Source organism: Callithrix jacchus, chromosome 21, assembly GCF_049354715.1.
Source record: "Callithrix jacchus isolate 240 chromosome 21, calJac240_pri, whole genome shotgun sequence".
In the NCBI taxonomy this organism is placed as follows: Eukaryota; Metazoa; Chordata; class Mammalia; order Primates; family Cebidae; genus Callithrix; species Callithrix jacchus.
In genome coordinates, this window is record NC_133522.1 from 39,778,528 (window position 1) to 39,800,632 (window position 22,105).

Genomic DNA, 22,105 nt, shown 5'->3' on the forward strand with positions numbered 1-22,105 from the left:
TTTGATGAATATGTTTAAACGTAGAGCATTTTATAGTTACTGGTTCATGGTTTTTTTATACAGTATATGCATATTTCATTTCTTTTACTACTGCCTTTCAGCCCATATTTAATTCATCCATTTGCAGCTGTTGCACTATTTTGTTGAAGCAGACTTAAAAATCTGGCAGTAGGCTTTCCTACTTTCTTGCCCTTTTCAGTGTTGCAGTGTTACATAACAATTAGTGCTTTCTATGTAGTTTTTTCTTTCCTAAAGCTGAAGGGCCATCAATCTCTAAAACTTTTCTCTGCCTATCTTTAACCACTTTTCATGCAGATGAGCTGATAGTACGAGACTTGATTGCTGGCTGTATTTAGAGGTATACAATTTAATTCCCCAGAGATAAAAGTGAGAGTAGTAAATTAGTACACTGTGTTGTCTTAAGACTAAGTGTGATTTCAGTTCTTATGCTACAACATGGAAGTTTATTTATTTTAATGTTTTCCTTTATGTAAGGGTTTGCAATGTGTTAAAACTTCAGTTTTTATTTGGAAGTTTTGGAAGACAATTTTCAGATTTTTTTTTTCTTTTCTGAGATGGATTCTCTCTGTTGCCCAGGCTGAAGTGCAGTCATGTGATCTCTGCTCACTGCAACCTCTGGCTCCCTGATTGAAGTGATTCTTCTGCCTCAGCCTTCTGAGGCATGTGCCACCATGCCCAGCTAGGTTTTTTTTTTTTTTTTTGTATTTTTAGTAGAGATGAGGTTTCACCATGTTGGCCAGACTGATCTCAAACTCTTGACCTCAGGTGATCTGCCTGCCTCAGCCTTCCAAAGTGCTGGGGTTACAGGTGTGAGCCACTGCACCCAGCCTAGATTGTCTCTTCTTCAGTGACTATATATATCTACATTACACAGATGACAACATTTTTTTCTCCCGTGACTTGGTTCATTATGTTTTTTTCTTGTACCAAAATAAGTGTTTGCAATTACTTGTGAAATTTCAACTTTTTTCATCATTTATTAATTTATATTTGAGAGGGTACTAGAAAGTATGTGAGTTGAAAATAGTTTAAACATATACAGTCTCATTAATTTGACTGTCAATTTGAAACTATTCCATAAGTTAGATTTAAAATAAAATTTTGTTTTGAAACACTCTCTTAAGACGGAGTCTTGCTTTTGTTGCCCAGGCTGGAGTTTTGTGGCACCATCTCAGGCTCACTGCAACCTCTGTCTCCCGGGTTCAAGTGATTCTCTTGCCACAGCCTCCTGAGTAGCTGGGACTACAGGCGCCTGCTACCACACTCAACTAATTTTTGTATTTTTGGTTGAGATGGGGTTTCACCACATTGGCCAGGCTGGTCTCAAGCTCCTGACCTCCGGTGATCCACCTGCCTCAACCTCCCAAAGTGCTGGGAATCCAGGCATGAGCCACCGTGCCTGGCCAAAACAGTCTTACATCTATCAGTGGTTCTTAAAATTATTGTTTGCTATTTAGTTTTGAGGTATGTTTTCTCCCAGGAATTACATTTTCAGCTTTCAGGAACTTGATATAATGTTTTATTCTTGATGACCCAGTAGAAAATAGAACTTTCTGGAAGAAATAAAGTCCTTCACTTTATTGAAGCTTTATGAATGGCTCTCCTATCTGCAGCTGTAGGGCTCTACAATCTGATTTTTCCAAACAAATAGACAAACTATGGATAACAATAGATAACGTTAAACTGTGGATAAGCATTTTCAGATGTTACTTTGCAGTTAGTTGGTGGTCTGGAAGTGGGAAAAAAAAAGAGCTTCAAAGATGGAACTATTCATTTCATTTATCTCTTAAACAGGAATTCCTTTCCTGCCTCTCATTGCTGTTCCTTATTTTTCACCTTTATGTTGAAGCTAGGTTTTGGTTTTATTAGCTCCCTGATGAATTCTCTCCTCCTCTCAATATTAAAGTAGGATGATTTAGAAGATCTGAGGTTAAAATCTGCCTTTTGAAGCTCTCTAGGCTAGATACCGTCACATTTCTCTTTGTGGAAAGTACAGCAGTAGTAAAGGGACAAATCATCCGAAATGCCAAGTGATATGCTGACAGCTGTACCTGACAGTGATTGCTGAACACTGGTCATTCCTGAGTGTCCCCTTTTCACCTCCCATCCCTTGCTGCCACTCCCCCTAACAACAGAAATTCTGGGAGGAATGTCTGTTTCCTTTTTAGAGGACAACTTGAATGATCACGATAGTTTGTCAGAGACAATGTGGACAATGTCTAACCTTTTTCAGTTTTAGTAATAAGATTCCCACTTTTATCAGCTTCTTTATCCTTCATGCAGTTTTAAAATATTACTTGTGAACAAGCTGCATATCCCTTTTAGGTCATCTTGTTCTTCTACTTCAAATAGCACATACAGAAGCCATATTTGAGGCTCAGGGCTTCAGACATGACAATAGGGCATTGATTAGGTTGGCTATATGTTTGGGATTTGTCAGTTCCTTTGTCCATTTTGTGTCTGGCTTTCAGTACCTTTTCTCTGTATTTCAATAGAGCTTTGTGTACCTCTTGCCTTTATGTGTAATCTTACAGGGCAACTTTCTCCTTTTCATTTGTTTCCTGCTCAAAGAGTCATCTCAAGAGGGGAATCTGGTTTAAGACTCACTTAATAGAACAGGGACATAGGTTCTTCTAGTTGTTTTCATTCATTGCAGATTTTTTAAAAAGAGAAAGATTTCCTTGTATTTTTCTTGAATATTTTCCAATTTTGAATTTTTATAGATGCAAAGCCTCTAAAAGGGAAATATGCAGAGACTATTTTTCTGTGATTTAATTTTTATTCTAGATCAGAACAGATATAGATAGATTAATACCCAAAATCAAACCCTAACAACTCTCAAATATCAGATAATATTTGATATGGGTAGAATATGTTGTAAATTTTTTTATTCTATTTTATTTTTTTGAGACGGAGTTTTGCTCTTGTTACCCAGGCTGGAGTGCAATGGCGCTATCTCGGCTCACCGCAACCTCCGCCTCCTGGGTTCAGGCAATTCTCTTGCCTCAGCCTCCCGAGTAGCTGGGATTACAGGCACACGCCACCATGTCCAGCTAATTTTTTGTATTTTTAGTAGAGACGGGGTTTCACCATTTTGACTAGGATGGTCTCAATCTCTTGACCTCGTGATCCACACGCCTCTGTCTCCCAAAGTGCTGGGATTACAGGCATGAGCCACTGTGCCCGGCCTATGTTTTAAATTTTTTGTGTTCCTGAGAATGCTTTTATATCCTTGGAGATATTTAAAATATACCCATTTTTATTTTTCTCCACATTTGGACATTTCTTTCCCCTCAATATTTCTTTCATTGATGCCACATTTCTACCAGTTTTACTCTTGTATCCTATATCTTACCATCCTATAGTTTCTTCAAGCTGAAATTCAACCTTTTGAGCAACTTTAAAACAAAATTTTTAAAATATTTCTTTGTAGAAGATGAATTAATTTATTACCTTAGTGCCATAATAAAAATCTATTTCAAATAAATGAGTCTGAAGATTGGGAAGGGACACCATGAAGTGGGTTTATAAACAGGCCTTTTAAAATGCAAGTCCGACTGGCTGGGCACAATTGGCTCATGCCTGTAATCCCAGCATTTTGGGAGGCCGAGGTAGGTGGATCGTTTGAGCTTAGGAGTTCAAGGCCAGTGTGGGCAACATGGTGAAACCCTAACTCTACAAAAATACAAAACTTAGTCAGGTGTGGTGGCACACACGTATGATCCCAGCTACTTGGGAGGCTGAGGTAGGATGGCTTAAGCCCAGGAGGTGGAGATTGCAGTGAGCTGATGTTGCGCCACTGCTCTCCAGCCTGGGTGACAGAGCCAGATCCTGTCTCAGAAAATTATAGAATAAATAAATAACTAAACCCAAAAGGAATTTAATTCTTTTAGAGACAGGGTCTGACTCTGCTGCCCAGGCTGCAGTGCAGTGGTGCCATTATAGGTCACTACAACCTGGAACTCCTGGAACCAAAGGATTTTCCTGCTTCAGCTTCCCCAAGTAGCTGGGACTATATAGGCATGCACCACTACACCCAGTTTTTAAATTTGCTTTTTGTAGAGACACCATCTTGCTATGTTGCCCAAGCTGGTCTTGAATTCCTGGCCTCAAGAGATCCTCCTGCCTCAACCTCTCAAAGTGCTGGAATTACAGGTCTGAGCCACCCACCCTGCCTGAATTTTTTTTTTTTTTTTGAGACAGAGTCTCGCTGTCACCCATGCTGGAGTGCAGTGGCATGATCTCAGCTCACTGCAACCTCTGCCTTCTGGGTTCAAGCGATTCTCCTGCCTCAGGCTCCCAAGTAGCTGAGATCACAGGTGCCTGCCACTACGCCTGGCTAATTTTTGTATTTTTAGTAGAGATGGGGTTTTGCTATGTTGGCCAGGCTGATCTTGAATTCCTGACCTCAGGTGAACCAATGCTCCTGGCCCTGAATTGTTTAAATATGAGGATGAACAGGTCTCTGCTGTCCTTAATCCTCTGGCCTCTAATACCTTCTAGCCATCTTGCCTTACTTTGGTGGAGAGGAAGACAGATGTAGTTGTTCACAGTTGAGAGCTGCTGAAACACTGTGACTTTAAGGACAGTAGGAGGGAGAAAGCAAGCCTAATCCATTTATAAATGTTCCATTATATACAAAACACCCTTTCTACCAACAGTAGGTTCTTAACTACTGAGAGCAGGCATGCTTTGGTTGTGACTCCAGCCGCATGGATTGGTGGCGTCTTACACTGAACAGCCTGGGCCTCCACTCTTCCCTCCTGTAACCTTTGGCTGTCACTAATTGTTTGGGCCCAGTTTCTTCATTTATATAAGAGGATTATAAGGTTTTTGTGAGGGAATGGTCAATAATTAAGTGAAAAACAGATGATGTATGTTCATAATCACCTTTTAGTCTTTAGGTCATTAAGCCTAGATTAGCCTATTTTGGTGTTTTAGAAATCTGCTGATTATCTTGACTACATATTAGTAGTACATGTAGAAGATACTTTTTCCTGTGATTTTTTTTTTTTTTTTTTTTTTTTTTTTTGAGATGTGGTCTCACTCTGTTGCCCAGACTGAAGTACAGTGGTATGATCTCGGCTCATGCAGTGCCACCAATCCATACTGCTGGAGTCACAACCAAAGCATGGCTGGTCTCAGTAGTTAAGAACCTACTGTTGGTAGAAAGGGTATTTTGTATATAATGGAACATTTAAAAATAGATTAGGCTTGCTTAGGCCCGAGTTCAAGCAATCCTCTCACCTCAGCCTCTTGAGTAGCTGGGACTATAGGCACGTAACAGCACGTCCAGCTAGTGTTTTTGTATTTTTTGTAGGGATGGGGTTTTGCCACATCACCCAGGCTGGCCTTAAACTCCTGTGACCGTTGTGGGAAATTGATCTGGACTCAAGTGGTCTACCCGCTTTGGCCTTCACAAGTGCTGGGATTACAGGTGTGAGCCACTGTGCCTGGCCTGTAAATACGTTTGAATTACCTTATTTCATCTTGCATACTTGTTATTTTTAACATGCCTTTTCTCCCTTTAATTTTTAAAAAATTTGGCTGGGCATGGTGACTCACTCCTATAATCACAGCACTTTAAGAGGCATAGGTGGGTGGACCATTTTAGTGGCCAGGAGTTTGGGACCAGCCTGGTCAACATGGTGAAACCCTGTCTCTTCTTAAAAAAAAAAAAAAAAAAAAAGGAAGAATTAGCCAAGCATGGTGGCACACACCTGTAATCCCAGCTACTTGAGAGGCTGAATCAGGAGAATCACTTGCCCCATGGAGGTGGAGACTGCAATGAGCTGAGATTGCACCATTGCACTCTAGCCTCTTAAAAAAAAAAAATAGAAAAAAAATTTTCAGATTTTTAACTTTTTTTTTTTGAGATGGAGTCTCGCTCTGTTGCCCTCTGTTGCGGTCTCGGCGCACTACAGCCTCTGCCTCCTTCCTGGGTTCAAGTGATTCTCCTGCCTCAGCCTCCCGAGTAGCTGGGATTACAGGCGCCCGCCACCACACGAGGCTAAGTTTTGTATTTTTATTAGAGACTGGGTTTTGCCATGTTGGCCAGGCTGGTCTCCAAATCCTGACCTCAGATGATTCGCCTGCCTTGGCTTCCCAAAGTGCTGGGATGAAGACGTGAGCCACTGTGCCCAATCAAAAAAAATTTGAAAATTTTCAAACATTCAGGAAAGTTGAAAGAACAGCACAATGACATACTTGTTTTAAAAGACCAACTACTGTTTAATTATTTGATATGAAGTTAAGTTTAAAATTATGCCAGTAATTTAGACTTTAGAAATTTTATTCCACATGGTTAAATTTTGCCTAAACTACTAAACTTAGTATTTATGTGCTAGAACCTAAAATTCCTAATTGTGTATATTTGTTTTTATTTTAATTTTTTTGGAATTGTTGCATATTTTCTGAATAATCTTTCTGTATTTACGATAGCAAAACTTTGTAACTGAAATAACAAATCTGTTTCAATATACTTTTTTTTTTTTGAGGTGGAATCTCACTCTGTTGCCCAGGCTAGAGTGCACTGGTGTGATCTCCACTCATTGCAACTTCCACCTCCCTGGTTCAAGTGATTCTCCTGCCTCAGTTTCCTGGGCAGCTGGGATTACAGGCGAGTACCACCACGCCCAGCTTATTTTTGTATTTTTAGTAGAGACGGGTTTCACCATGTTGGTCAGGCTGGTCTTTAACTCCTGATCTCCTGATCTGCCCAACTCAGCCTCCCAAAGTGCTGCCACGCCTGGCCAGTGTACTTTTTCATCATGCAAAATGACATTTTAATAAATATTGTTTTAAGGATGGTCATTCTGTTTTATAAATACACGTTTATTAGACGTCTTCTACTTATCTATATCAACATTAGGGATTTTAATGTAAATACCAACATTAAGGATCATCAGTATTTTTTCTTTTGACTTTGTGTAATTAGCTCTTTTTTCTGAAGCTGAAATGAAGAAAGATTAAAGACTTCTCAAACATATTCTCGCTTCGGTTTAAAAATCCTAAAAGTACCCAAACTTGAAGAAACTCTTTACCTGTTTTTTTTCATTGCTTAATATTTATTCTCTGTTTTTCTATTTTTTTGGTCGGGGGAGGGGAGAACCTAAATAAGGAGGCTCATAAAATATCTAGGTCGAGCAATATTTTTATAAAGGTTTGAATAACTTGCTGAAAGCACGTATTTTGTGTAAAGTGTGCAAAAGAAGGAAACAATTTTACTTTCATTGGGAAGAGACTAAAAGGAAATATAAATACCAAGCTGTTAATAGAGGTTACCTTCGGGTAGTGGAATCGTGGATTTTTTTTCCCTATCTTTTCCGTTTTCTAAATTTCCCACGGTGGTCACCTATAACCTTTTTCATTAAATGGGGAAAGTGTGAGCAATGTAATTTAGGCACTGTTGTAAACTAGAAGTATTTCAGAGAGAAGAATAATAACTAGTAAATGGGACCACACCTATTTGCCTACTTGGTGCTGCCTTTCTCGCTGTGTTGTCTCCTCCCTGGAAGAACTCTAGGCCCTTAGCCCTGAGGTGTCGTCTCTGCCTGGGGCTGAGCTTCCCACACTCCTGGGGTAACGCTTCTGCTTCCTTGCTTTTCTCTAGGTATGCTTCTGTGTTTGTTTTCAGTGTAGGTGACCTACCTTATGCTGCTGAGGTCCCCTCACAGGGATAGAACTAATTTCATTCACCTTTTTTTTTTTTTCTTAACTGCTCTAGGCTTTCTGTTAGATTTTTAAAAAATATACGACTTCCAGCTTCTACATGGTAAATCTTCACACTTCAGAAAAGGTCTCCTTTTTGCGTGTAAGAACTAGAAGCTCATTGGATTTACATGTCAGCTTTCTGTTAATCTTAATTCCCCCATTCTGTTTCTGTGATCTGCTATGACATTAAAACAAAAACTGGTTTCTCTTTCTTCTTTCGTTTTCCAGTGCCTGTATTGCAGGGAACAGTGTCTCCCGCACCCTTGGCTTCACCCTGGTTAGTTTACCAGGCTAACTACTTTGTGCTTCTTTGGTGAAGTTCTTATTCCTAAAAGTGTGAGGTTATGGTATGGGCTCTGAATCCAGATTGACTCTCTCTTCCATTGTTTAATAAACTGTATAAACTGTGCTTTAGTTTCCATATCCGTAAGAGGGAATACTAATATTATTTAACCTATAGAGTTAATAGGATTAAATTAGATAATATAGGTCAGTTGTATTTGTAAGCACTTAAACTTTTCCATTAGTTATTATAAACTATTACTATTAAGGATCACGCCAGTAAATCATCACCAAAGGTGACTTCATTATTTTGGCCTAATGTTATTGTAGACTATTATCTTTTGATTCTGGAAGTAAGGCTAAGTTGTTGTTTGAATGAGATAAGGACCTCGAAACAGTTGTTAAGACAATATTAAAATGCTTTAATGAGGAGATAAAAATCACTGAACCAGCCTGTTGTTTTTATATTGGATCAATATAGCTTTGTACTGTACATTGGAAATAAAAATTTTTCTGAGCAAATTAATAAGATGTAGAAAATATATTAAGGTTTATTTTTAAATAAGCTCTGAATAGAAATGATAATCTGATCATAAATGAGAAGATACGAAAAATATTTAATATGCTGGTGCTCTCACTCAAAAGTTAAAACTTTACCGCATATTTTCAGTTCTCTTAACATTTGAAAATTTTGCTAAATCTGAAATATACTCCAGAAATTTAAATGTAAAGACCTTAATAAAATAGTCAAATGCTCTTTAGAAATTGAGGCACTGAAGTTCATTTCTCCTATTATTCTACATTGATGTTTCATTTTGGCTATATATTGAATGAGTTATGGCAGTAAAAGCAGTTTTACTTTTTTTTCTGAAAGCTGCTCATATTGGATGACTTTATAACTTGCCCCTTGAAGTATACATATTTACTCAGACAAATCAAGCATTGATGTCTGTGAAGTTTCATGTCATCTTTTATATTTGAATTTTGTTCATATACTTAACTGTCGCCCAGGCTGGAGTACAGTGGTGCAATCTCAGCTCACTGCAACCTCCACCTCCTGGGTTCAAGTGATTCTCTTGCTTCAGCCTCTCGAATAGCTGGGATTACAGAAATGTGCCACCATGCTGGCTAATTTTTGTATTTTTAGTAGAGAAGGGCTTTCGCCATGCTGACCAGGCTGGTCTGAAACTCCTGACCTCAAGTGATTTGCCCATCTCAGCCTCCCAAAGTGCTTGGATTACAGGCATGAGCCACCATGCCTTGCTAAGTTTTTAATTAATGGCATTTTACAGAATACCTCATATTCTATACTTTCCTGACATTTTCCCCACATACATGAAATTTAAAATCAGATTATAGCTGTTACATGCATTTGTTACTTGGTAATAAAGGTATTTGGAAAATCACTGATCTTAGAATTTTAATAAAAGACATCATTTTAAAAAATACGGGATATATAGAATGTAAAATGAGGAATTCATATTTTCCAGTAAAGCATTTTGGTTTTGACATAGACAGTGCTTCACCCTACCCCACTTCATTAAGAAAAAAAATTTTTTTGAGACAGAGTCTTGCTCTGTCTTGCAGGCTGGAGTGCAGTGGCTTCAGTTCACTGCAACCTCCGCCTCCTTCGTTCAAGCGATCCTCCTGCCTCAGCCTCCTGAGGAGCTGGGATTACAGGTGTGAGCCACTGTGCCCAGCCTCATTTAAGATTTTAACTTGAGCCTAAATTTGAGGTTTTTTTTTTTTTTTTTTTTCTTTAAGACGGAGTCTTGCTCTGTCACCCAGGCTGGAGTGCAGTGGTGTGATCTTGGCTCACTGCAACCACTCCCAGCTAATTTTTATATTTTTAGCAGAGCCAGGGCTTCACCATATTGGGCAGGCTGGGATTACAGGTGTGAGCCACTGCACCCGGCCAAATTTGAGATACTTTTTAAAAGATAAAATCTTCGTTGAGGCATATCAAGAATTACTACCTCTCTTGGAGGAGAGATGTGAATTCCACCAACATAGATATTCTAGTTTGTAGTGAACTGTTAGGAATGCTGTACTCTTGACTCTTGGTGTTTTCTTTGTGGCTTGTGGCTCTCTTTTCAACTTTATTAATATGTAATTGAAGTGTACTAAATGCATATACTTGTTTTTATGCTTTTTCAATTTATTTTTTATTTCTTGAAGGGGGTTAGGGGTCTATCTATGTTCCCCAGGGTAGTCTTGAACTTGTGGCCTAAAGTGATGCTCCCACCTTGATGTCCCAAAGCACTGGGATTACAGATGTGAGCCACTGCATTTAAAATGCATGTATTTAAAGTGTACAGTTTGGTTAGTTTTGACATAAGCATATATCTGTGAAATATCATTCCCAAGAGAGCAAACACTTCTGTTCCCCTAAGTTTCCTTGTTCCTGCTCTCCGTGTTATATCCTTTCCTCTCCCCCCTTTTTTGGGCAACCACTGATGGGGTTTTAGTCGCTATAATTAGTTAACGTTTTCTAGAATTCTCTGAAAGTGGAATCATATATACTTTTTTAACCTGACTTTTCTCACTTAGCATAATAATTTGGAGATTCATGCATGTTGTTGCATGTGTAGCAGTTGGTTCCTTTTATTGCTAAGTAGCATTTCATTGTATGGATAGATCACCATTTATTTATTCATTGGTCAGTTTATTGACATTTGGCGCTTAAAAATAAAGCTTGATGTAAACATTTGTGTAGAAATCTTTGTGTGAACATAAATTTTCATTTCTCTTAGCTAAATACCTGGAAGTAGAGTAGCTGGGTGGAATGGTAGCTGTGTAATGTTTTAAGAAAACTATATTTTTAAAAGTTTGTATGATTTTACATTCCTCCCAGCAATGTGTAGAGCTGTTCCACATCCTCACCAACACCAGATATGGTCATTTTTTCTCATTAGCCATTCTTGTGGAAATATAGTGGCATGTCAAGTGATTTTAGTTTGCATTTTCCTTATGTTTAATAATGTTGAATGTCTTTTCATGGGTTTATTGGCCATTTCTAGAAGTTATTTTACGTTTCAGCCATTTCCTCACTGAGCTGTCTTATTTTTAAATTGTAGGAGTTCTTTATATATTGTGGATACAAGTCCTTTGTCTAATGTATGTATTACAAGTGTTTTCTTTCTGTGGTTTGCTTTTTTGTTTTCATAATGGTTATCTTTTGAAGAACTTTTTTTTTTTGCTTTGAAGCCCAGTTTACTAATTTTTTCTTTTATAAATCATGCTTCTTTGTATTTTGAGAAATTGTCTAGTCTAAGTTCAGGAAGATATTCTCCCATCTTTTTGGATTTTTATATAAAGCATATATAGTTTTACATTTAGGCCTGGGACCCTTTTTGAATTAAATTTTACGTATTATGTAAAGTGTCAGTGTATGTTTTTCTCCCTACCTGTGGATATCCAGTTGATCCACTTTGTTGAAAGACTTTTTTCCTCTAGTGATTTGTCTTTACAACTTTGCCAAAAATCAGTTAACCAAACATGTAGGTCTGTTTCTGAACTCTTCTGTTTTATTGATCTGTCACTTTCCACCAATCCCAAAAGTCCTTGACTACTGTTTTTTTATAGTAAATCTTGAAATTGGGGTAAATCTTTCAACTCTGTTCTTTTAAAAATCTGCTCTGGTTATTCTAGGTCTTTAATGCCAGCTTGCCAATTTCTGCCACAAAACCTGCTGCAGTTTTGATTGGGGTTACGTTGAATATACAGACTTGGAGAGAAGGGCCATTTTTACAATATTTAATCTTCCAACCCATGAACCTAGTGTCTTAACTTAGTACCATTTACTTAGGTCTTCTTTAAGTTTTCTTAGCAATATTTTGTAGTTCTAAGTGTAGAAGCCTTGTATGTGGGGTTTTTTTGTGTTTCACCAGTGAAACAGACTGGCTTTCTTTTTGGGGAAGGTTGACTTGCTCTGTTGCCAGGCTGGAGTATAGTGGTGGAATCTCGGCTCACTGCAACTCTGCCTCCCAGGTTCAAGGGATTCTCCTGCGTCAGCCTCCTGAGTAGCTGGGACTACGGCTTTGCGCTACCACACCCAGGGTTTAACCATGTTGGCCAGGATGGTCTCGATCTATCTCTTAACCTTGTGATCCGCCCATCTCAGCCTCCCAAAGTGCTGGGATTACAGGCATGAGCCACCTTACTTGGCCAGGGATTTTTAATTATAAAATCAGTTTTTTAAAATAAATATAGGAGTATTCAGATTCTCATATCAATTTTAGTAAGCTTTATTTTCCAATAAATCTGTTTCTTTTATCTACATTGTCAAATTTGTTGGCATAAGGCTATTTTTACTATTTCTTATTTTTTAAATGTTTGTAGGATTGATGGGGATGCCCCTTATTTCTATGATTTTTTTTTCTCTCTCTGTGTCTAGCTTGAGGTTTGTAAAAATTTTTTTTCAAAGAACCAGAGTTTGATTTTGTAATTATCTCTGTTGTCTTTATATATATATATATATATATATTCATCCTGCCATATCTTTGTTATTTCCTTTCTTCTACTTACTTTTGGTTTACATTTCTTTTTCCAAGTTTTTTTTTCTGTTTTGTTTAGAATATTAACATTTAATGTAATTATCGGTTGTTGGAATTTTAGACCTGCCATCTTACTATTATTGGTTTTGTTTATTCTTTCTGTTTTGTTTTTTTTCTTCTGTTTCTTTTTTCTTGACATCTTTGAAGTTTAACATTCCATTTTCATTTGTCTCTTAACTTTCTGGCCATATCTTTTTCTGTGGGGTGTGTGTGTGTGTGTGTGTGTGTGTGTGTAATTACTCCAGGTACTAAATATATTTACTTAACCTTTTATAAGCAACTTAGAGTTCTTATCACTTTGTGTAGAATGTAGACATCTTGCAGCCATATAAGTCCCTTTACTCTCCCCCCACAGACATTTGTTATAGTTGTCATATGTGTTATATTTATGTTGAAACCCTGCTACACAGTGTTACAATATTTGCTTTCAAAAGTCTACATATTTTAAAGAGCTTAAGAGGAAAAATAATTTTCTATTTACTCAGATGTTTACCATTTCTTTTGCTCTGCCTTGATTCTTAAAGATCTAAGTTTCTCTGTAAAATTTTCATTTGATTCTTTTTAAACTAGTTTTTCTTTCTCTGCTAACTTGTATCTTTCCATTAATTTGTGTTTGCCTCATGGAAAATAGGGGTAATAGCTGTTCTAGAGTCTTTGTCTGATAATTTCAACATTTTTATTGTCTTAGAGTTGGCATCTGTTGATTGCAGTTTGTTGTTGTATTTTAGCATTTGTCAGATTTTCCTACTTCTTTGTATGTCTAGTAGTTTTGGATTATATCCTGAACATTGTGAGTTTCATGTTGTATAGATGTTGTGTGCTCTTGTAATCCTCTGCAGAATGCTGTTTGTTAGATCTACCTTGGTTATATACCAGACTACAAAGTCTCTGTGCTGTCTGTGGACATGAGCTCCCTTCTTAGTTCAGTTTTCAAGAGCATTGCTGTGTTACTTTGAGTCTGCCCTGCATATCTATCCATAGCTCAGGTGTGAACCTGAGACTAGTGGGAGTTCATTCACACAATGCGAGGTCCCTGTTTCCTCCAGAGCTTTTTCCTCTCTGGTTTTCCCCACACTTTATAGCCCAAAGGGACCTTTTTTATTAGTTCCTTTAACCACAAAGATTGTGTTTCTGTTGGAGTTTTAGTCTCTGCACCTGTGCTTCACTGTGCTGCTCCCTGGCTCCCTAACTGGGACCCACCCGTGGGGCAGAGTTGTAGAGAAAAGACTATGAAACAGAAACTCTTTACTCGCCTCCAAGATCTTCCTACTTTTGTCTACTCATTGTCCTCAAATATTATAGTTACATTATATATATATATATATATATATATATATATATATATATATAAATGGTTTCTTTTTAATGCTTCCAGCATTATAGTTTAGTATTAAGCTAATGGTAACTTCATAAAATCATTGTTTCTGAAGATAATTTTTGAGATTTATAGGGAGGTAGAAATGCATGACTTTCCTCTGGCTTTGCCATTTGTTGCCTAGTATTATGTATAACATTTCCTTAGCCAAAAGGTTTAAAGAAAATATTAGCAAATCAAACCTAGTTGTGTAGTGAAAGAATAACATGCATATATGAATTAGGTCTATTGTACAAATTCTAGGATAATTTAATATTAGCAAATATATCATTATAGGCTGGGCATGGTGGCTCAAGCCTGTAATCCCAGCACTTTGGGAGGCCGAGGTGGGTGGATCACGAGGTCAAGAGATCGAGACCATCCTGGTCAACATGGTGAAACCCCACCTCTACTAAAAATATTTAAAAAATTAGCTGGGCATGGTGGCGTGTGCCTGTAATCCCAGCTACTCGGGAGGCTGAGGCAGGAGAATTGCCTGAACCCAGGAGGCGGAGGTTGCGGTGAGCCGAGATCGCGCCATTGCACTCCAGCCTGGGTAACAAGAGCAAAACTCCGTCTCAAAAAAAAAAAAAAAAAATATATATATATATATATATATATATATATAAAATTTATATATATTATATATAATATATATAAAATTATAATATATATAATTTATATAATATATATAAAATTATAATTCAGAATGTAAGTAAAGGATAAATTCATTATTATCTCATTAGATGTTTAAAGAAACATCTAGATGTAGAAAGCTTCTGAAAAAAAATTAGCTGCCATTTCTTAATAATTATAAAAAATAGGAATAGAAGGAAACTACATAAACATGGTAAATAATCTTTACTAAAATATAACAACAAACCAACCTATTAAAATATGAAATACTAAAACTATCACAGTGAAAATCATAAGGTAATATAAAAATTATTGCTATCACAACTATTTTGTATAGTTTAGTATTATTGCTTTGTGCTAGTAGTGTAAGGCTAAATTCTTTATTTCCAGAAGATACACATCTAGGAAATCTAAATCTATATGTGAGACTATTGGCACTAATAAGAAAATGTGGTAAGGTAGCTGGATACAAAGAAGAGAAATCAATTACCTCCTTATTTTCCAGCAAAGTAAAAACTGAAAGTAAAACTGAATGGGGCGAGTGCGGTGGCTTACACCGGTAATCCTGTCACTTTGGGAGTCCGAGCTGGTGGATTGCCTGAGCTCAGGAGTTCAAGACGAGCCTGGGTAACATGGGGAAATTTCGTCTCTAAAATCAAAACAAAAAAACTGAATGAACAGAATATATTCTCATATATTGAATATCTGTTTTACTATGCGTTTAAAATCCAGAGCTTACCATTTTTGAGAAGCTCTTCAAAAAGATGTATGACATGTTGATTCCAAAAGAACGTTGTGAGGATTAAGTGAGATAAAACACATGAAAAATTTTTAAGAAAATTATCAAGGTTGCCTATATAATATATTGAATGAGAAACTGAGGAGAAAAAGAAGGGCAGCTGCAGTTTCTAAAGGGAATCTACAGTGAGTAGTAGTCCAGCTCACAACTAGAGTTCCAGACCTCTGGTTAAATATGGTGCCTTGACCTTACTTGTTTTCTCTTTTCCTTCCCTAAAGTCTGCAGTTCTCAAAGGAAGCTTAAAAATGTTAATTCATAGCTAAGCAGATGGGGGGTTGGCACCTATAATCCCAGCCACTTGGGAGGCAGAGGCAGGAGAATCACTTGAACCCAAGAGGCAGAGGTTGCAGTGAGCCAAGATTGTGCCACTGCACTCCAGCCTGGGCAACAAAGCAAGACTCTGTCTCAAAGAATAAATAAATAAAATAATAAAATACATAAATAAATCTTAATTCATAAGGAGAAAGATAATAGTAAAGGAGACAATGACCAAAGATTTTAACAATTTCTGCAAAACCCGAAGTGAATGGAGGGAGTAGTAATTGAGTTCACTGAGGAAGATACCACCTGAGGACCTACAGAGGTCAATTACAGAGATATAAATCAGCATGCCCCAGGGATAGCTTGAGGGAATTCCTGTGCTTGGAGGCTCCATATATTCCAAAATTCAGAAGTCAGTTTTACAGCTCAAGTGGCAATTCCTTAAAAGTCCATGTCCAGATCTTCTAGGCCTTCCTCTTCTATGCCTCGGCAGATAGGTGTAGATTTCAGTCCCCTGTCTGCTGAGGAAATGGGAGGAGCACCAGAACCAGAGGTGCTCCAGACTAGGTGAAGCATGGGATTGAAAGTCAAGTGACCCTGTACAGGACTTCACACCGAAGTGTAGGGTCCTACCTCTTTCTCTCTTCTTCACTGCTCCCCAAGGCAGGACTTAGGTGAGCTGATCCCTTCGCATCTCACCCAACACTTCTATCTGGCAAAACTTAACAGCTTCTGTGAAAGAATCTCCACATACTGAACATTTGGAGGTCTCCCAGTCAAAAGGTGACTCAGTATACCTGAAGATTTTACATAGAAGCCCATCAGTCAACAAACCTGCCACTCACACTGAGCTTGGGCAGTTTTTTAGTGCTTCATTGTTATATGGAGGTGTATTCAGGGATCACTAGATATATGAGGAAAGCCTTAAAAGTGAAAGAGATGGCTGAGGCAGGGAGATCACGAGGTCAGGAGTTCAAGACCAGCCTGACCAACATGGTGAACACCTGTCTCTACTAAAAATAGGAAAATTAGCCAGGCTTGGTGGCAGGCGCCTGTAATCCCAGCTCAGGAGGCTGAGGCAGGAGAATTGCTTCAACCTGGGAGGTGGAGGTTGCAGTGAGCTGAGATTATGCCATTGCACTCCAGCCTGGGCAACAGAGCGAGACTCTGTCTCAAAAAAAAAAAAAAAACAAAGGGGAAAGAGACCCAAACCAGTTAGTGAGCCAGCGAACAAAAAAGGAACCCGGAGGAATCTAATGATCCAAGAAACAGAAGAAAACTAAAAGCAAAATAAAATAATCAGAGGAAATTAAATTGTCATTTTTTTTTTTTTAAAGAACAGAGTGCTAGGAATAGAGAACAAGAAAGTGCTTTTAGAAATTTAAAAATGTGATAGCGGGAAAAACTTCTGTGGACAAATTGGAAGATGAAATTGTGGTATATTAGGGCAAGAGACTGTCATTTAAAAAAAATCTAAATTTGTCTAAGATTTTAAATCTGTGAATATTTAGTACTCATTATTCTTTTTTGTTTGTTTGTTTTTTGAGGCAGGGTCTCACTTCCGTTGCTCAGGCTGGAGTACAGTGACGCCACCATCTCAGCTCACTGCAGCCTTGATCTCCTGAGCTCAGGTTATTCTGCCACCTCCGCCTCCTGAGTAGCTGGGACTACAGGCTTGTACAACCACTTTTTGTATTTTTAGTAGTAACAGGGTTTTGCCATGATGCCCAGGCTGATCCTGAACTCCTGGACTTGAACAGTCGGCCCAACTCAGCCTCTGAAAGTGCTGGGACTACAGGCTTGTACAACCACTTTTTGTATTTTAGTAGTAACAGGGTTTTGCCAGGATGCCCAGGCTGATCCTGAACTCCTGGACTTGAACAATCGGCCCAACTCAGCCTCTGAAAGTGCTGGGATTACAGGCGTGAGCCACTGCGCCCAGCCTGTATTCATTTTTAACTGTGCATTTACTCTGTCAAAATTAAATTAAACATAGGGGAAAATATTCAGTAAGTCTGGATTTTTGTTTTTAGCTGGAGAAAGGACTGACTTTTTTTCACATTGGTTCATGAATAAGTAATAGCTGATGGAGATTTTTGGAGCATTAGATTTGTGTTTGGTATTCTGGGACAGATGTTAGTGGAATATGCGTTATTTACAGTCTTTCTCAAAATCAGGAGTCCTGCTAATTCCACAGCCTTTGGTCACCAAATGAATGGTATTGCTGTAATCACTTACCCTCTCTGATTTTCATTTTCCTGATCCATAATATGGGGATGGTAATAATGGTAACCTATCTCACAGGGCTGTGATAATGAGTAGAAGAGGTAAGACCTATAAATTACCTAGTAAAATGTGTAGCATGGGCTGGGTGTGGTGGCTCACGCCTATAATCCCAGCACTTTGGGAGGCCAAGGCGGGTGGATCACGAGGTCAAGAGATCGAGACCATCCTGGTCAACAAGGTGAAACCTCGTCTCTACTAAAAATACAAAAAATTAGCTGGGCATGGTGGCGCGCACCTGTAGTCCCAGCTACTCAGGAGGCTAAGTCAGGAGAATTGCTTGAACCCAGGAGGCGGAGGTTGCGGTGAGCCGAGATAGCGCCATTGCACTCCAGCCTGGGTAACAAGAGCGAAACTCAGTCTCAAAAAAAAAAAAAAAATGTGTAGCATGTACTAAGTGCTCAATGAAAAGAAGCTGTGACTATAACCATCAACTAGATGCACTGGTATTTATAGATGGTTAAGAGAAAGGCATAGTCACCCCTCTGTATCCATGAGTTTCACGAAGTCCAGGGTTTAACCTACCACAGATTGAAAACATTTGGGGAAAAAAAATTGTTTGTACTAAACATGTACAGACTTCTAAGTAATACAGTATAACAGTTGTTTACATAGCATTTACATTGTATTAGGTATTATAAGTAATCTAGAGATTATTTAAAGTATACAAGAGGATGTGCTTAGTTTATATGCAAATACTGTGCCATTTTATATCAGGGACTTGAGGATCCATGGATTTTTTTTATCCATAGGAGGTCTTGGGACCAATCTTCCTGGGATAATGAGGGACAACTGTATATTTAAAAAGTAACACATGAATGAATGAATTCCTTAATTGTAGAGTTATGCTCTAACTCTAGTATTAGTCTTCTGACCATTTAAGACAGCATGTTGGTGTGTTTCTGATTATACAGGAATCAAGTTTTCATAAACTTAAATGTTGCATTTCAATTACAGGCGTCAATTAGCAAGGTAAAAGTAACAGAACCATGGCTCAGTTTCCAACACCTTTTGGTGGTAAGTTTTCAGAAATTTCCTTTTTTAATGTACTTTGGAACCAGATTTTTAAAACTTGATATTATGGCAAATTTAAAATTAAAAAGTAGAGAAAAATAATATAATCAGCCTTCATATATTCCATCATATAGTTTCATTAATTATCAACTCATGCTCAATATTGTTTCATCTGGATTCTTTTGGAGCAACTCCCAGGCATCATATCATTTCATCTATAAATATTTTAGTATGTATACCTAAAAGATAAGAAAATGTTTAAAGATGTAACTTCAGTGCCATTATCACACCTATAAAAATTTATAATACTGGGCTGAGTGAGGTGGCTCATGCCTGTAATCCCAGCACTTTGGGAGGCTGAGATGGGTGGATCACCTGAGGTCAGGAGTTCAAGACCAGCCTGGCCAACATGGTGAAACCCTGTCTCTACTAAAAATACAAAAATTAGCCAGGCATGGTGGTGGGCGCCTGTAGTCCCAGCTACGTGAGAGGGGAATTGCTTGAACCTGGGAGGTGGAGGTTGCAGTGAGCTGAGATCATGCCACTGCACTCCAGCCTGGGCAACAGAGCAAGACTCCATCTCAAAAAAAAAAAAAAAGTTGTACAATACCTTATTATCGCACCTGTAAAATGTTTGCTATATCTGGTCCGTATCTTATAGTCTTTATACATTTCCTTGATAGTCTTTAGACATTTCTTGTGATGGTTTGTTTGTTTACATTGGGATCCAAATAAGGTATAACCATTGAAATTAGGTCATGTTTTTCCCAAGTCTCTTAGTGAATTTTCCCCCACTCCTCTGTTTTTTTATCAGCAAGTTATTTGTTGAAGTGATGGGGTCATTTACACTTTTTCGTAGCCTGGATTTGAAGCTTGACATTTTTGTCTGTTTTACTCTAGTTAGATGACTAAAGTTTGAAACATATCAGACAGCATAAAATGTGTTTTTTGGGTAATTTTTTCTAAGGTCACTAAGAAATTGTTAAATGTTCTTGCTTACAGCCAAGTTTTTTTTTTTTTAAGTTATTTTTTAAACAAAAATACTAATCAAAAATAGTACTTATTAAAAAGATACCTATTAAAAATCCATATTAATGGGTTACTCTTGAAAGCTCTCTGATCTTATCATTGAAGAGAGTAAAAGTCTCAATGCGATTCTGGTACAGAGATCTGTAAACTTTTTGAAATTATTAGTTATTCTGTTTTATTTTTGTTCCCCTTCTTAATAACTACAATTTTTGGTTTTTGTTTAGAGTTCTAGGTATGAATTCTGACAGGGCAGTAAAAATTTCTTGTAGAAATTTCAGAACTGTAAGGCCCGTGAGGGAGGGATTCATCTCTGTCTTGGACACCACTTCATCCCCACAGTAAATATTTTTCTAGATTCCTACTTTATCTGTCAGTGTCATACCAGACCCTGTAGAGAGGGGAGATGCAATGTTTAGATGTTTTTGCTTGTGTGCTGGGCACATTCACCTGTGTGAAACATACATATCATGTATTCCCAGTTTTGTGGAAAGTGTCCGAGCTTTTGAAAGCTTTCCGTGTATGTAATCTAGAATTATTTTAGTCAGTTTGAGGAGACCTAGGACTAACGTCAGCAAGATCTCGATCGTAAGTGGACATCTAGTAAAGACCTGAAACTTATGAAGGAAAACCTAAAACCCATTCTTTTTGGCTATGACGTCATATCAGGACATCCCCGCCCCTACTTTTTTTTAACTCTGCTTCCTGCTCACTGAGATACCCAGTTTTTAAAACAGCTTTAGTGAAATGTAATTTACATTCCATAAAATTTGCTAGCTTTAACTGTATAATAATTTTTAGTAAATTTATAGAATTGTACAACCATCACCACAATCTAATATATTATTTTAATCACTCCCCAAAAGATTTTTATGGATATTAATCACACTCAACTTTTTCTTTCATAGCTTTTTGCCTGTGGCATTTAAGGCACTGGAGAGTGCAGTTTTAAGTTTAGGTTAATTTAGTCTGTTGCTCGGGTTTATGTAAGTAAGTGATTAATTTGCTATAATCTTGCTAACTATGGGATTATAGGACAAGTTTCTAAGAAAGGAATGTGTGCCTCTTCTTTTCTTTCTCTCCCATTCTCTCTCTTTCTGTTTCTTACATTTTGTGTCCTGTTTTATACTTAATTTTCTAACTTTATATGCAAAACTTCCAAGGACAAGCAGATGTGAATTTATCAAGTTTTTATAATACATTGACGGAATCTTGAAGTGCTGTGGAAATAGTGTGTGAGAGCATTTTGTTTTTCTTTTCTCACTGAATAATTTGTTTGTCTTTTCTTTGGATTTTAGGCAGCCTGGATGTCTGGGCCATAACTGTAGAGGAAAGAGCGAAGCATGATCAGCAGTTCCATAGTTTAAAGCCAATATCTGGATTTATTACTGGTAATCAGAGTCAGCATTTTATCATTTTTACTTATCAGTAGTGCAGATGTCTGTGGAAACTCTGTTATGCAAAGTCAAGGTGGGCAAATATGAGCAAGGAGAGATATTTACCTATTTTGCCTTAACCATGAGCCTGTATTTTTACAATTGTTTTACACATAATTGATTCATATCTTGTTTGCAATTTTTGGTGCATGTCAAACCACTTGTTTTGTGCATATAATTTGTGAAAATTGGTTAAGATCAAAGGACCAGTGGCTCACACCTCTAATCCCAGCACTTTGGGAGGCTGAGGCAGGCAGATCACTTGAGGTCATGAGTTCCAAACCAGCCTGGCCAACATGGTGAAACCCCGTCTCTACTAAAAATAAAAAATTAGGTGGGTGTGGTGGCAGGTGCCTGTAATCCCAGCTACTTTGGAGGCTGAGGCAGGAAAATTGCTTGAACTCAAGAGGCAGAGGTTGCAGTGAGCCAAGATCACGCCAGTACACTCTAGCGAGACTCCTAGAGTGACGGAGCAAGATTCCATCACGCCAGTGCACTCTAGCGAGACTCCTGGGTGACGGAGTGAGACTCCATCTCAAAAAATAAACAAACTAATTTTCTTGTTTGATTATTTTTTAAGAATTCACTTTAGAAAAAATAGGATCTTTATTGCCTGGGGAATTTTTTTTTTTTTTGTATGTGTTTGTACCGTTATTCTCTTTTATTACCTGTTCATAATGGATGTGATTCTTTTTTTTGTGTTTGTTTTGAGACGGAGTTTCGC

At 37.8% G+C, this 22,105-nt stretch overlaps 1 protein-coding gene across 8 annotated transcripts in view; it reads left to right on the top strand.

Annotated features, from left to right (window-relative positions):
* Positions 1 to 22,105, top strand: part of ITSN1 (intersectin 1) — a 236,394-nt gene that overhangs the window by 47,289 nt on the left and 167,000 nt on the right. For all 8 annotated transcript variants that reach the window (XM_035283062.3, XM_035283065.3, XM_035283063.3 and 5 more), the window contains exons 2-3: positions 18,863 to 18,922; positions 21,244 to 21,336. In XM_035283062.3, coding sequence (XP_035138953.1) covers positions 18,895 to 18,922; positions 21,244 to 21,336 — 121 coding nt within the window. In that variant the 5' untranslated portion in view covers positions 18,863 to 18,894. The remainder of the gene's footprint in view (positions 1 to 18,862; positions 18,923 to 21,243; positions 21,337 to 22,105) is intronic.